Source organism: Solanum stenotomum, chromosome 12 (genome assembly GCF_019186545.1).
Source record: "Solanum stenotomum isolate F172 chromosome 12, ASM1918654v1, whole genome shotgun sequence".
NCBI classification, from domain to species: Eukaryota; Viridiplantae; Streptophyta; class Magnoliopsida; order Solanales; family Solanaceae; genus Solanum; species Solanum stenotomum.
In genome coordinates this window covers 39,838,093-39,853,704 of record NC_064293.1, presented here as the reverse complement: position 1 = coordinate 39,853,704, position 15,612 = coordinate 39,838,093, and the positions used below count along the sequence as shown (strand labels likewise).

General features: G+C 32.3%; 3 protein-coding genes across 3 annotated transcripts; 1 reads left to right on the top strand and 2 right to left on the bottom strand.

Moving 5' to 3' along the window:
- Positions 1-212: 212 nt before the first annotated feature.
- LOC125848853 (acyltransferase Pun1-like) lies at positions 213-2,495 on the bottom strand. Its single transcript, XM_049528797.1, has 2 exons — positions 1,761-2,495; positions 213-803 (listed from the first exon to the last, which is right to left on the bottom strand). The coding sequence occupies exons 1-2, from the start codon at positions 2,493-2,495 to the stop codon at positions 213-215; spliced, it is 1,326 nt and encodes a 441-aa protein (XP_049384754.1).
- A 2,567-nt stretch (positions 2,496-5,062) lies between these two features.
- On the bottom strand, positions 5,063-11,354 carry LOC125848854 (3beta-hydroxysteroid-dehydrogenase/decarboxylase-like). Its single transcript, XM_049528798.1, has 10 exons — positions 10,990-11,354; positions 10,112-10,201; positions 9,848-9,981; positions 9,581-9,751; positions 9,140-9,265; positions 7,863-7,942; positions 6,712-6,910; positions 6,100-6,210; positions 5,363-5,429; positions 5,063-5,173 (listed from the first exon to the last, which is right to left on the bottom strand). The coding sequence occupies exons 1-10, from the start codon at positions 11,216-11,218 to the stop codon at positions 5,118-5,120; spliced, it is 1,263 nt and encodes a 420-aa protein (XP_049384755.1). The 5' UTR covers positions 11,219-11,354; the 3' UTR covers positions 5,063-5,117.
- Positions 11,355-12,991: 1,637 nt separating this feature from the next.
- On the top strand, positions 12,992-15,203 carry LOC125848848 (probable polyol transporter 6). The gene is made up of 2 exons (XM_049528791.1): positions 12,992-13,209; positions 13,731-15,203. Exons 1-2 carry the CDS (start codon positions 13,113-13,115, stop codon positions 15,098-15,100), a joined length of 1,467 nt encoding a protein of 488 aa, XP_049384748.1. The 5' UTR covers positions 12,992-13,112; the 3' UTR covers positions 15,101-15,203.
- The last annotated feature ends 409 nt before the right edge of the window (positions 15,204-15,612 follow it).

Here is a 15,612-nt window from a genome sequence, read left to right as displayed (position 1 = left end):
TTTATATATATATATGATTATTATTAGTTCACCAACTTTATTAGGTCTATATCCCTATTTGCCTTGTCTAAATTGCAACCAATTCCATTAACATATAGTATTTTTTTTGGTTAGTTTTAACATATACGACAACATTATTAATATTCACTACTACAAGAAAATATCAAACAACACATGTTATACGTAAATACTACTAATATTATTGGAGCTAATTAGGAAATAAACTCAAGGAGTTCCTCATCGCGTTCAAATGCAGACATATGTTGTTTGTGTAACATTACCCGTGCCTCTACGCCTTGCCCAGTTTTATAATCCATCAAGAAGAATGAATTCTTGAAGGGACCATTTGGTAGAGACACTCTTTCAGGTTTTCCCCATCCAAAATCCACATTATAGAATGGATATCTGCAAAGATTACTGCAGAGATAAATATTACTACAGTTTTCATCCTTATTTTCAAGTAACATTTTTCCTTTTTTCATGATGAGTTCATTTTGTTGGACTTGGTCTTTCTTATATGCAACTTCAACTCCCTTCCTTAGACTACGAACCAATTTTGGCAATTTCATGTCTTGCTCATTATTAGTATCGATTGCTGACGTGGAAAATAAGGACAAGACATTTCCAATTGCTCTACGAGGTAGACGAGGTTTCATCATAGTACGTACATCAAAGAAGTTAACCAACTTTGATGTGCGCATTAAAGTGGTTGTACTTGATGCTGCCTTTGTTGCACATTTGAAAAGAAGTGCACTTACAACTTCAGCCCGTGTTGGATTTTCTACTCCCGATTCCACTGCTACCTTCAATTCCGAATATCAACTCAAATTATCTCACATAAATTGAAACTAATAAAATATCAAATATCTTTCTCACCCCCTTTCCCACTCATTCCTAAAAAAAAAAATTGATATTATTTTTTTAAAAAAAATAATCCCACCCCACTCAATCCTCCGTTCCTAATTTATTTTATTTATTTTTTTCATTTTTCTTGTTTTGTGTTAGATGTGTACATATATTTTTAGGAAAATATTTTTTCCTACCTGCGTACCAAATATAATACAAATAAAAATTTTATTTTAAAAAAAGTCTTGCGGCAAGTAAAAGAATACTTTTCTAATAATATATGTATATCGAATACAAAACGAGAAAAAAATTAGAAGCAGAGGTTTGTATGGGGTGGGATAGAATTATTTTTTTAAAAAATAATTAAAATAATATCTAAATTATTATTTGTGATTGGTTGGAGGGGGGTATTAGAAACTCCTATAAAAAGATTTTTCAAAGATAAAAAAAAACTGAAAAATTAGGGTGGGGGAGTATGGTGAGAGGAAGTGGTCGAGTGGGGAAATATTTATAATTTCTTATAAAAAAAATATTTGGGAAATAGTAATACTTTAATCTTTAACTTTAACTAATATTAGTAATTTATTTAATCTTTGCCCATGTGGAGTGTGATGTGTCAATTTTTTTAAAATAAAAGAGAGAGTATGTTACACACACCATGATGAGAGTGTAATAAAAGAAATAGGTGTGTTTCACAAATTAATACTAATAAGTGATAGTTTATGTATGAAACTCACACTAGTTTAGGTATGAAATTAAAAAAGAAGAAGATAGTAACATGATGTCCAGAGCCAAAAGTGCTGAGCGATTTATCCGTTTTGGTTAATTAAAAAAGAAGAAGTGACCATTTAGCTCGGAGACCATAAAAAAGCAGATAATAATGGTCTTGTTGAGTTGGTTGTATGATTAATTACCTTAGCTCGGAGGGCATTTAGCTTGGCAGTAGGAAAAACTAATCTTTTCTGTACGCACTCATTGAGATCGGACACAAATCGTTGATCAACAAGAGGACCATAATTTTGTGCTGAGAAGATAGAATCTCCTACAAATCTAGGAGAAGGATTAATCAGAGTTGTTGTTGCGCGATCACGAGTGAGACTAGCCCAGTCATTAAAGAAATTAAGTACAGAGCAACCATCACCAATCTTATGCGATAAGCATACGCTAACCGCTATTCCCCCACAATCAAATTTACTTACTTGTGCCACAAGTAAATTGCCACCTTCATAATTATTCGCCCAAGGCAAGTCCTTGGGAAAAACTATACTCTCTGCATCAGGATAATCAAATATTTCAGACATGTGACACTTTATTCGAGCACTAGAAAACTCAGCTCCCATATCGTTACAATCAATAGTAGCATTGTCTTTCAATTTGCCAGCGTAAGGATAATAAGAGACAAGAGTTTGTGATAGAGATGTTTGTAACAAATGAGCTATATGGGAAAGTTCATGAGAATTATTTGACTCTTCTCTTTGTTGTACTTTAGGGTAAAAAAATGCAATAGGAATATAAAAATTACTGAAGGATTGATCCACAAGAGATAGCTTGTGAAATCTATGTGTAGAAGGGGTGAGAGAGGAAGGTTTAATAAAAGATTTGTCACAAATTGAAACTAGTGATGGTGATGATAATAATGCAAAAGCCATGATTAATTTACCAAGATAATAACATAAAAATATATGGTCAGCTAGTTGATTTACTTCCCCATATTCATGCATAGATGATCATATATTTATATACACACAAAAATAAAGAAATAAGGGTCCGTTTCGACGTGATCAGATTTTTCTTCTTAGCTATTTTCAAATTTTATTTGATTATGCATTAAATCTATTTTTTGGTTAGTTTTTAAAGATGAGTTTTTGTTATTTCGAGTTTTGACATACTTTCAAGTATCTTTTTCCCTTCGTAATGCTTTTGACTTCTTCTTTTTTCAATGCCAAACATAACTTTAACTTTTAAATATTATTTTTAAAATTTCAACTTCAAAAAACGGTGTTTTTCAAATTTTAATCAAATGTATGTCCAAATACCTATGTGCACTTGCGTCGAAATAATTAGAATAGGTAGTGGATATGATATCCATGGTATTTCCTTTTTAATTTGTCCAAAACAGGACACTTTTTAATTCAAATAATTATTGTTTACCATTAGAATTAATATTTTATTTTTAATGTTACATAAATATTTATAAATAACTAACTGCACATCCCATATAAATTATAAATATGCAGTACTAGGGGTGTACATGACTAGGTTGGTTAGGGTTTTTCAAATATCAAATCAAACCATTTGTGTAAAAAAAATTTAATTTATAAACCAAACCAAACTAATAAAATTCGGATTTTTTTGGGTTTTTTCAACCTCGGGCTGGTTCGGGTTTTTCAAATACCAAGCCAAACCATTGTGTCGAATTTTAAATTTATAAATCAAACCAAACTAATAAACCTCAAATTTTTTCAGATTTTTGGATTTTTTTGGTAAAGTTTGCATACAAACATATAATTAACTTGTGCTCCAAATATTTCTTTAGTCTAACTAAAATACAATTATCTAAGGTGTTTCTTAAGAAAATAACACAAAATATGAGATGAGTACTGATGACACTAAAATATTCAATAAAAAATAATAATGAAATCATCATATAAAATAAATATTGCAAAGTCATAATGAAAATAATCATAATTTAAAAGTACTAAATCATGCTAAAATAAGTTTAATAAGTATTAGTTACATTACTAAATATTTAAGGAAAATTAAATTAGATTATGTATTTTAATTGTCTAAACCAATGTAAAACTAAAGAACAAATATTCAATATTATTGTCATTCTTGGGTTGAATTGATTTTCTTTTTGCATTAGTATTAATTTGATTTTGATTTAAGTTTTATTATAATTATCAACATCTAAGAACTATAATCTTTATTGGACCATTCCGAATTCTAAGTTTTAAACTTGAAATAATATATTAAAAGATAAAAACTATGAAATAGTATAAGAAATATTTTAAAATTATACCAAAGTAAATATTTTTATGTATAAAATAAAATTTTAAAATTACATATATAATGTCGGGTTGGTTTGGTTTCGAGTTGGTTTTTTTTAGTTAAAACCAAACCAACCCAAATATAGTCGGATTTTTTTTTTCAACACCAAACCACTAGTCGGATTTTTTTTTCGATTTGACTCGATTTGCGCTTTCGATTTTTGGCTCGCCCCTATGCAGTACTAACAAAGAAATGCTAAAAGTTCACCAACAAGTTATGTCATTAGATTTATAGGTTTTAGGGACATTTACTAAAGAGTGTTAATTGCAAAAATATATTTAGTGTCAATTAAATTATTGTCATTGATTAATTTCCACTAAAAATTGAAATACCATTGCCTACACGTTTATATGGGTTCTTCTCCACGACATTATTTCTAATCTCATATTTAGGGTGCGTTCAATATGTAAGAAAAATATTTTCTAGAAAAATACGTGGGGTTCTTACTTATTTACTTGAGTTTTTCACTTATTTTAGATAAGCATTTCAATTTAATTTGTATTTCTATTGTTCCAAGATTAGAATACCATAGCGTACACGTTTTATCTGGGCTCTTCTCCACGACATTATTTCTGAGTTCAGATTCAGGGTGTTTTCCGAAAGAGAGGAAAATGTTTTCTAGGAAAATACGTGAGTTTCTTACACTTATTTTATTGGGGGTTTTTAAAAAACTAATTTTAGATAATATTTCAATTTAATTTGTATTTCTATTGTTTCAAGATTCTTCCACCTAGAATACCATTGCCTACACGTTTTATCTGGGCTCTTCTCCACCACATTATTTCTAATCTCATTTTCAGGGTGTGTTCGGTATGAAAGGAAAATATTTTCTAGGAAAATGTCTGAATTTGAACGCGAACTTGTTTTTAAGAAATAAAAAGAAAACTTTGAAACTTATAATCTGAAATAAGCCATAGATATTGAGACAAGGTGAGTAATTCCTACCTTATCAAAGGTTTTAAAAACTTTTAGTTACTACTCTTTACCAATGTACCAAAACAAACAATATTTGGTAATACAACAAAAGCTAAAATAACTGGCTTGGTAAAAAGCACCTTACTATATAGTAACTCCAGGATGTAAACACAACTTCTCTCAAGTGAGGCTCCAACGAGTGAATGACGTTGCACGCCCTTGCAGTATGACCCATCGTTGTTTTCTTATTAGAGTTGAAAGTTCTCCCATCAATGCTAGACCAAATTCTGCATGAACTAAATAATCTAATTCTTCTTGCTTTTGTCAAATATCAAGAACACAACAAAGGCAGCTAAGATTCCTGCAGCAGTAAACATGAGAAGGTCAGAGCACAGAAGATGGGATCCCGGCTTACATTGTTTGGAGTGTTATTTGCATCGGCTATGAAGAGAAACAGAAAAAACTCTTCTGGGCACAATAGTGTTTTGACCAAGTTACAAGCAAGCGTAAATGATATGGACAGGAGGAGGAGATAGAGAAGAGTGCATACCTATGACGAAAAAACTCCATGGTGAAATGATCCCGAGTACGCTTAGAATTAATAGAGAGAAAACGACCTATTGCATCAGCCAGATGAAAGATATCACAATTTAATAGATGAAAATGCGAGTTCACAGCATGATACAAATATGGCTACTCCTATTACTTTTAGCCAAGAGGAGCAAGAATGATTAGAAAGATTTCACATTTCACAATTTATTCTGTATCATTTCACTTGTCCTTAATTAGTAATCATCAAATACCGATACAAAACATTCCTTCTGATATATGGCAAGTAATGGATTCCATCTCCATGGACATGGCCAAACCATCATAGTCAATCTCAAGCAATTTGGAATTGAGAGGTAGTTGATTGATTAATTAATATTTTGATTGAGAAAGTACCACTGCTGCTGATTGAATATACATTATTATATGAATTTGAAATCTTGAAACTTATGAAAGTTATTTTAAAGAGTCGCAAATGCAAGGTTCAAATATTCTTGGACATAATCATACAATGTTGTTCTGTAAAATAGATTGGATGGACCAAAAGAAAAGGTAAGAAATTTCAAATGATAATTATACTTGGAGTACGTATGTAGTTTAGCAGAAAAGGCATGCCTATTCAATTCATAACCATATGAGTAATGACCATGGCTTTGAATTACCTTCTGAAATGAAATAGTAAGGGGTCTATCACATTTTTGCTCTCACAACAAATGGATTATATGTATTAGTAATTACCAGGAGGAAGAACCGTTTAAAAAGAGATGCAGATGATTTAGGACCATCCTTTCCCGACCCGTGTTCAGCTCTCAGATGTGGATAGGATTCAATGGTCCTCCTTATGCCCTCCTGAAGAAAATAGAGGCACGCCTTACAACTTAAATGAATTATGTAATGAGAATAAAAAACAAAAAGAAATGGCAGAAAATAATAGATTGTAAAAAGATGAGGCCCCACAGAAAATTAGTAGTTTTAATTCGTAGAAGATATAAGGTACAAATATAACCCACACTAATATCATCTTATATGAAATGTTTCATGTAAGATGAAAGTTACATGTACGACATATTTGACAGGAAGATATGTGTATTCCTGCAGTAATGATGTGGAAATCCAGATGGATGACTATTTTCTCGTATTCAATATCAAAGGCAAATAATACAATTTCGCAGAAAATAGTTTAACATATTTTTATCACATGAAAAGATTCACAAGGTATGGCAATAAGGAAAAGACCATAACAGTACCTAAAAAGGTTGGGAGTATCTGAGATAGACATGGCATGGCTAAACAATTTTTATGAGGAATTATCAGAACCAATTGATTGACTGTAATGGGAAAAACAGGAACCTGAAGTGTGACAATAGGTGCGTATCCTAGTCGATCACTTGCTTTTGAACTACTAAATGTTCTGCTCATAGAGAGAAGTCTGATTCTCGAAGGAGTCAACTGTGGGACCTTCATTCCATAAGGTGCTAACAGCTTATAAGTCAGTTCCACCAAATGTGCAATTGGCATCATAACAGATGCAGAAATCTTAATACTTGGCCTGCATAATACTAAAATCAGGAATCCATACAATTCACAGCAAAAAGAAGTGGGATAAAGGGATACGGAAGACAGATGCTATCCACAAGAACATAAGGCAAACAATGATTTTCCATCAAGGACATGCACGGTTAAAAAAGTGGAAATGTTAGCCCCATAACAACAAATCATGCTAAAAAAAAAATTGTTTAGTCTAGTAATCCCTCACGCAAGCACCCTGCACAGGAGTCTACTGTGGCCCTATCTTTGCTTCCTCTGTGACTCAGAACCACCAGCTTTATGGTTGGAGGTGTAGGACCCCTTTTTCTTCTCAGAAGAGATGAGGTTTATAAAGCATATGTTTTAATGGACAAGTACTGCTCTATTTATCATATGTATCTCCAAATACCAATGGTAAAGAATACACAGCCTCAATTGGCTAGGAATCATATAAGGGTTGGTCTACAGTTACAAACTCTCATTCTCTCTATCATACAAACATTCAGACCCATTAAAATAGCTCTTCTGACAATCAAACTGAATATTTTTCTCAAGTTTGATTGTCAGCAACAAACCTAAATTGATTAATCATGTTCTGTAGAAACATCTCCATCCATGAAGAAAGGAGAAAAGAAGAAAACATAATGGAAGAACGCTGCTCTTAATCTAAATTTAAGAAACAAAGTTTCCTTGCTCAGGATGAACCAACACGAGGTCTAAATTTTAATTTCAAGAGGGTACTGGATGAATGCAAAACTTTAATGCTATTTTGTTTATGAAATTTCTCACTAGTTCTTCTATGTGACCAAGGATACTGTTTTCTTCATCTCTTAACTTGAACCTTTCCAGTAATCACATTTCTATTCCAGAATTACAAATAAAGTGATTTAGTAAGTATAGTTTCAGGTATCAGCTAAAAAGAATAACTGTGAGCAAGAAATCTTTTCAGAGTTCAGAACTTAAAATGAGAATACCTGTCATAGCCAAGACCTTCCAGAATAAGTGATACGAACTCCCAAAACTTAATGGACTCCGTGTTCGTGACGAAATAGGCCTGGAAAGATCAATTATTGATCAAAGATTTGTCAAAAAAAAACCGCGTTCAAGAATTGATAAATCTCATAACATGCAGAACCTTTTTTCACAGAGACTCCAGGAGACGTAAGAAAACATGTATACTCATAAGCTTAGTGCATGTCAATCATTTTGATATCTAGCTTTATCCCAAATCCCCACCCCTTAAAATATAAGAAACACAGAGAGATGAGAGAGTGGGGAGAAGAAAATTATCCTTTTTTACTAGCAAAAGAAATGGAAAACAAGAGAGGTGTTCCTTTTTCGAATGCTTCCTGAGAGAATTATGACTTCGCACAATGGTGGAGTTCCTTGCCCAGAAAAAGAGAAGGACAACCGACAAGGTCGCTCTTATTTCAGTGTTTTCTGCACAACTATAGGCCCGAGTGCAATGGATGCGCAAGTGTTACCCCTCCTAGTTATTGACATAATATGGTTTAAGCAACAAATTATTTTGAAACAGTAAAGTAAATTTTATTATCAAAAGGTAAGCAGTAAGCACTAAGATTGTGCAGACAACTCTACAAGAAAGATACAATGTCTGTCAACATTGAACAACTGTTGAAATCTATGAACTAAGATACAAAATTTTTGTTGGTTAGTTGTACTAAAGGACAATCTTTTTGGTAATTCTATGTAACGTACTAAATAAAGATTGCACTAATTAGTGTTCAGGATATGGTTTCAAGAGAAGGTGAGAGAAGTCGAAAACAGGGAATCCTTACTTCTAGAGAAAGAAAAGCTAATTTATGGCAACACAACAGTTGGTAATCTTAAATGGTTAGAACCCCTAGAGAATTCAGCTTTTCATGGAATCATCACTAGCTAAAGTTCAGCATCATTTAAGTAAAACTTAATCCAGATAGCTCAAGCTTTATTTATATATTTGATTGTTAAGATAGCTCAAGCTTTATTGCAGCATGGGAATCAGGTCAATCACTTTTTCACAAACATATCACAATCATGTAGGATGGATACAAGAAACAGATGAAACTTGAATGGGAACTCAAAAATCTCCATTGCACTGCTTATTAATGCATTGAGGCCACTACTTAAACAATTTGAAGAACAGAAATGCACTTGATATTAAAGCATCTGGACAGGTCAGATCTGTATAGTTGCTGGTATTTAAGATTTTCCAAAAAATACAGAATATGGAAAAACAAAGAAACATTACGTTCCCAGCAGCTTTCTCTGCAGATGCTCCTCCTGATGCTAGAGCTCGTTCCGCACACACATGCGCATGTGCCACATTCTCCACGTAAGTGAAATCATACAGGTTATTTCCATCACCAATAATGAACTGCAAAATTAAGAATTAGAGAAATAAAGCTAAAAGTCAACTGAATACATAGTGCAAGTCTTCTAGGTTAAATTGAATTTGTCCACGAAAAATGCCAATAGTGATCCAATTGTTGTGCCATGGAAGAGAATGTAGAAATCACTAATGAAGTTCCACAAGATAGGTTTCTAATCAATGGCTTACAAGCTTACAAGTACTACAACAGTAAACCTATAGTATTTATGTCTAGTTTCAAATCTAAAGGCTTGCATATAATACGAATGTTACACAGACTTGAAAGATGCATGTGCAAACAAAATGAGGCTCTAAACTCACCTTAGATTTTCCAGCCCTTGCAGCTGCGACTAGTGAAGGAACTAGCAACCTATCACCAGGGCCAAAAATACTACTAGGTCTAATGCAGCATGTCAGCAGCCCTTTAGTACCATTTGACTTCATAACAAGTGCCTCTCCTTCAGCTTTAGTTGCAGAGTAGGAATCATTATGCTGAATTTTTTCAGTAACAAGAGTATGGTTATCATCCAACCTAATATGAGGATAATTTCTCATTCAAATGAAGAACAAAGTAGATAGAGGCACTACCTTCGCAGGATATGGCAGTGTTTCATCCCCATCTAGAATTCCAGTAACTCCATCAAACACCACACTGGGAGAGCTGGTGTAAATAAGTCTTTTCACTTTCAGCTCAACGCAAGCATCAATTATATTCTGGGTTCCTTCACGTAGATTTATGCAATTGAAAAGAGAGAACTAAAACTTTCATGTACAGACAGACATTAAAGACTGCCTTAACTTTAGGGAGATCATTTTTTTTTTCTTGATAAATTTTTTAAGGATTTCCCATACCTTGCACATTAACTGAATAGTGGAGCTTGTGGTTGTTGATCGATGAATCTGGAGCAGCCATGTGGAAAACAACCTCAGCTCCTTCACAAGCTGCAAATATCAAATAAATAATGTTAAGGCACCACAAGTCAATAAAATAGGTTATCTCCTATGTCACATTGACTCAGGCATAGATGTTGACCGATAAGTATCTTGGTACAGATATAGTTAGGGGTACATGAAGTTATATGTCGAGCATATCTTCAAAGATATACATGAAATACCTATACCCACATCACATTTATTTAGCACAGATACTTCAGAACAAATGAATACTCCATGTCACATACTAATCTCAATTACTACACTTAGAAACATGAGTCTAGAAACATTAGCTGGGATGATTTGGCTGTGACATAAAATGTCTATCTCCTATGTCACTTAAGACTCAGGCAACCAGTAAGTAACCAGTACAGATATGGGTACAGGTAAATCAACTTTGTCTGCATCTTGTAAGATTCATGTGAAATACTGATGACCATATCACACTCATTTAACACAAGTACATTGAGGCAAAGGAATACTCCATGTAACATCTCAAATACTAAATTCAGAAAAGATGAATCTTGAAAAAATTTAGCTAGGATAATTCAGCAAAAGTATCTGATACAAGGCTTACTTTATATGGAAACAATTGGAACTAAACACCACCTAATTGATTCCACACTATGGCTAGCACCCAAGGGTGTAACCTACTGGTCAATGACGTGGGTTGAGAATCTTGATGTTTTAGGTTCAAATCCCGGCAGACACAAAAATGCTAGGTGATTTATCCCCCTGTGGACATTTGGCAAGTAGTAACTAATATAAAATCATAACACCATATTCAAGAAAACAACCTTTGAGGACTTGGGACTTGTTAAGAAGATCCATGGATACATATAGAGCACGGCCAGATTTGAGGGCTTCTCCAAGAATACCCTTTTCCTCATGAGGCTCAAGTTTAATGGTTGGCCCCAAATCAGCAATGCGGACATGATAAATTTCATAGCGGATGAGCATTTCGACCAAATGTCGAGCAGCAAAGCCTCTTCCGCCGGTCACCACACACCATTTCTCTTCACCCATTGCCGGAGATTGAGATTCGGATGATCCAAACAAGAATAATTCTATACTTCCCTCTCTCTTGATTTATTTTTAAAAACATGTGTCAGTTTTATGGTTTTACGCCCACCATCACGTGCACAACTACGCCCTCCTTCTCCATTATACAGTTGATTAGTACTCTAATTTATTTGTCAAATACCTTCCGTTTGTTGATAAAAAATGTAATGAGTAAATATGTTTGAGATCTTAGGACTAAAATAGTAAACTCAATACATTAATTATTATTTTTTAATTTTTTTAATAAGTATGTCAAATTAGAATTTGAACAAGTACTATTTATACTTTCAAAAATAATTAATTTTAAGGGCAAAATGAGGAAATAATTAATTAATTCTATCTTTATTTTGTGAATTGACAAATACTCCCTTTATTTATTTATTTATTTTAAATTGTTCAATATTGACTTGATATATTTCTTAAGAATTAAAAAATAGAATGATAATTTTACGATCTCACTTCTTGAGTTTAAAATAATTAAGAAATGACTATAGTTAATAATAATGATAAATTAGAAATTAAGTGATTAATAATTTTTAAACTTTTTAAATTGAACAAATAAAAATTGAAGGAATATTTATTATGGAATTAAAAGTAATTGGCCTCTATATTGTGGGGTTGTTTTGTTGCTGCTTGCTAGTCATGAATTGATTTATTCTTGCATTAAAAGAAGTATAATTAATATCATATTTGACAGCAACTTATTAGTTGCTATTTATAAAATTCTATACATCAATACAGTATTTGATTAACAATTTGCTTTCATATATATATATATATATATTATAAAAGAGTTTATAAATTTTTATGGAAGATAAATTAATATAACAAAAATTAAAATTTATATAATAAATACCTACATAGCGCCAAACCACACCTTAAAATTTGCTTTTGAGTTAATTACCCTAAAAGTTACTTCAACTAATAAATTAGCTAGGCAAATTACTTTTTAGTTTCGTAATAAAAAAAAGTTACTTTATTTATGTTATTTCAGGTACAAAGATTTTATTTATCCTGTATTTATCATTTCACAGACAAAAGAACTCACTATACTTAAGTAATATTTTTGCTCACTTAATCGAATTATTTCACTGGTGTTATTTTCTGCTTAATGTATAGTCATATCTCTCTTTTAATGTACATTACCAAATTTTCTTATTTGTAGGTATTATTCTTATTTTTTATTTCCTTTTATAATCATCGTCCTTCTTCATATATAAGATAAAAAATAATTATACGTCAACGAAATACATACTTATAGCCTATAGAAAAATTCTTCCAATTTCTACACATACGCTTAATAAGTCATGGTGAGAGCACAATTTTATTCAAATACATATATCGCTAGACAAAGATAACGTAAAAATATTAGTAAAATTTTAACAAATTATATAAAAGTTTGAACTCATAATAATTTCTATGTATAATGGATCAACAATAAAAACTGAAATATTGATCTAATCAGCTTTAAATTAGGTAGTCCTTGCTAACATAAATTCAATATAACAATCAAATTTTTATATACAAACTGATTCGAATACCACGAATAACTATCAGTGCTATCCATATAAAGCCGGCGTTGGATATGGAGGGTCACAGGTTCAATCCTACAATTAGGACTCATCTGTGACTTGTAATTCTTATCATTATTATCCACATAGTATTAATTCTTTACAAATTATGTACATTTTTTTGGAAAACAGACAATAGTAAAGAGGAACTAGAATAGAAATGGGATTTGTTTTTTGACTATAGATATCTGAATATATATTATAGACTTTTACTATCTTATTTGGAGGATTTATTTATAAAAACAAACTCCAATTTCTATTTTAGGCTTATTGCATTTTGGGAAAATATGGAGAATGATAATGGAGAAAATCCTACAAAGGTTAACAAATATGCATGTGCTTGTGCAATTGTTGCTTCTATGATATCTATCATATTTGGTTATGGTAAGTTTTATTCTTCATTACTTCAAATTTTCCTGTTTTTTTGTGTTCTAAATTTACTGGCTTGATTAATCTAAATTCATATTAGATAGTTCATTAAGGAGCTAAAACATTCCTTACGATGAAAAAAGTTCTACATTCACATGTTAAGGAATTATTGAGCTAACAGCGTACGATTGTGTAAATATCTTTTGATTGTAACTACCATCGTTACTATTAATTACTCCCTCCGTCTCAATTTACCTGACATACTTTTTGTTAGTTCATTTTTAAAAAAAATGTCACGTTTCTATAATTGCAAATAATTCTGCTTTAAAAATCTCTTTTTACCCTTTAAAATGGTCCATGGGAGTTTTAGACCATAGATTTTAAAAGTCATTTTTATCCCTTAAACTTTGTGTCAAGTCAAACTGTGCCACATAAATGGGGAACGATGGGAGAATATATAATCGTCGATAAGAAAAGAAAAAGTATAGTGTGAATATATTCTAACAATAATTTTATGTTTTTTTTTATTTTGTCAGATACTGGTGTGATGAGTGGAGCTATGATATATGTGAAAAAAGAATTCCAAATCAATGATGCCAAAACAGAAATATTAGCTGGGATTCTAAATTTATGTGCTTTAGTTGGGTCACTTTGTGCTGGAAGAACATCTGATAAAATTGGAAGACGTAACACTATAATGGTAGCGTCAGTAATTTTCATGATTGGATCAATTTTAATGGGCTATGGTCCATCTTATATAGCATTATTAGTTGGAAGATGTATTGCTGGTGTTGGTGTTGGATTTGCACTTATGATAGCACCTATTTATTCAGCAGAAGTTTCATCACCATCGTCACGTGGATTTTTAACATCTCTACCAGAAATCGGAATAAGTATTGGTATTTTACTTGGTTATTTATCAAATTACATTTTTTCGCGATTGTACCTTGAACTTGGTTGGAGAATAATGTTAGGAATTGCAGCAATTCCTTCACTTTTCTTGGCGATTGGCATTCTTAAAATGCCAGAGTCTCCTAGATGGCTTATTATGCAAGGCCGTGTAGGAGAAGCCAAGAAAATATTGTACAAAGTTTCTAATTCCCCTCAAGAAGCTGAAATTCGCCTCAGGGATATTAAAGAGGCTGTAGGAATCGATGAGAATTGTAACGATGATATTGTTAAGGTTCCTGAATCAGCACAAACACATGGGGTTTGGAAAGAATTGTTGTTAAAACCAACTCCATCACTAAGATGGATTTTAATAGCTGGTGTTGGAATTCATTTCTTTGAACATGCAACTGGTATTGAAGCTGTTATATTGTATAGTCACAAGATTTTCGCGAAAGCAGGTGTACATGACACTAGGAAGCAAATACTAGCGACAGTTGGAGTTGGACTAACAAAATTTACATTTATAGTGCTATCTACTTTCTTGATTGACAGAGTTGGGAGAAGAAAATTGTTGTTAACAAGTTTAAGTGGCATGGTAGTGGCATTAGCTGGACTTGGTTTTTTCTTGACAATTGCAGAGAATTCTGGTGGGACACTGATTTGGGCTTTGGTACTTAGTATAGTTACAACTTATGCAGTTGTGATGTTTTTCAATATTGGTCTTGGTCCAGTTACTTGGGTTTATAGTACTGAGATATTTCCTCTAAGGTATAGGGCATTGGGTGCTGGTATTGGTGTTGCTGTTAACAGGTTGATGAATGCTACTGTTTCTATGAGTTTTCTGTCCATTTCTGAAGCAATTACAACTGGAGGTGCTTTTTTCATGTTTGCTGGAGTCTCTTTGGCGGCTTTGATTTTCTTCTATTTCATGTGCCCTGAGACTAAAGGAAAGTCTTTGGAAGAAATGGAATCTGTTTTCACTAAAGGCAAGTCCTCAGAAAATTTCAACAAATAGACATTGAGAGCATGCAGGAGTTGACACTTTGTATATATTTCTGTATTTGTAAATAGTAATATTTAACATTATTATGATAAGAAAATATCTGATTATGTCCAAAGGAACAGTTTTACATTTTTGTGAGAGGTATTGATTAATGAGTAAACATAAGCTTTATGTATAGACATTCATGCAATCACATAAGTTAAAACATATATCCAAGACCTTAAAAATGATAAGCATACCTTCTACTTGCACTAATTCCTTCCATTCTGAATAATCATCATACCTTCTGCTTTGGTATAATCACCACTACATAACCATAATCCTCAGGGCTTTAGAGGACTAAATAGTTTACTAGTGGAACTTGGTGGGAGGAAGGAAATAATGTTTGAAATGGATAGCTACAAGATGAAAAGATCTCATCTTCTTCTCCTACCCTCCCACTGTAGTTGCATCAAGTTAAAAAAGAGGAAGATGGAGGGTATGTTGTCTGTTCTTTTCTTTGTCAGGCAAACAGAGGCACAAAC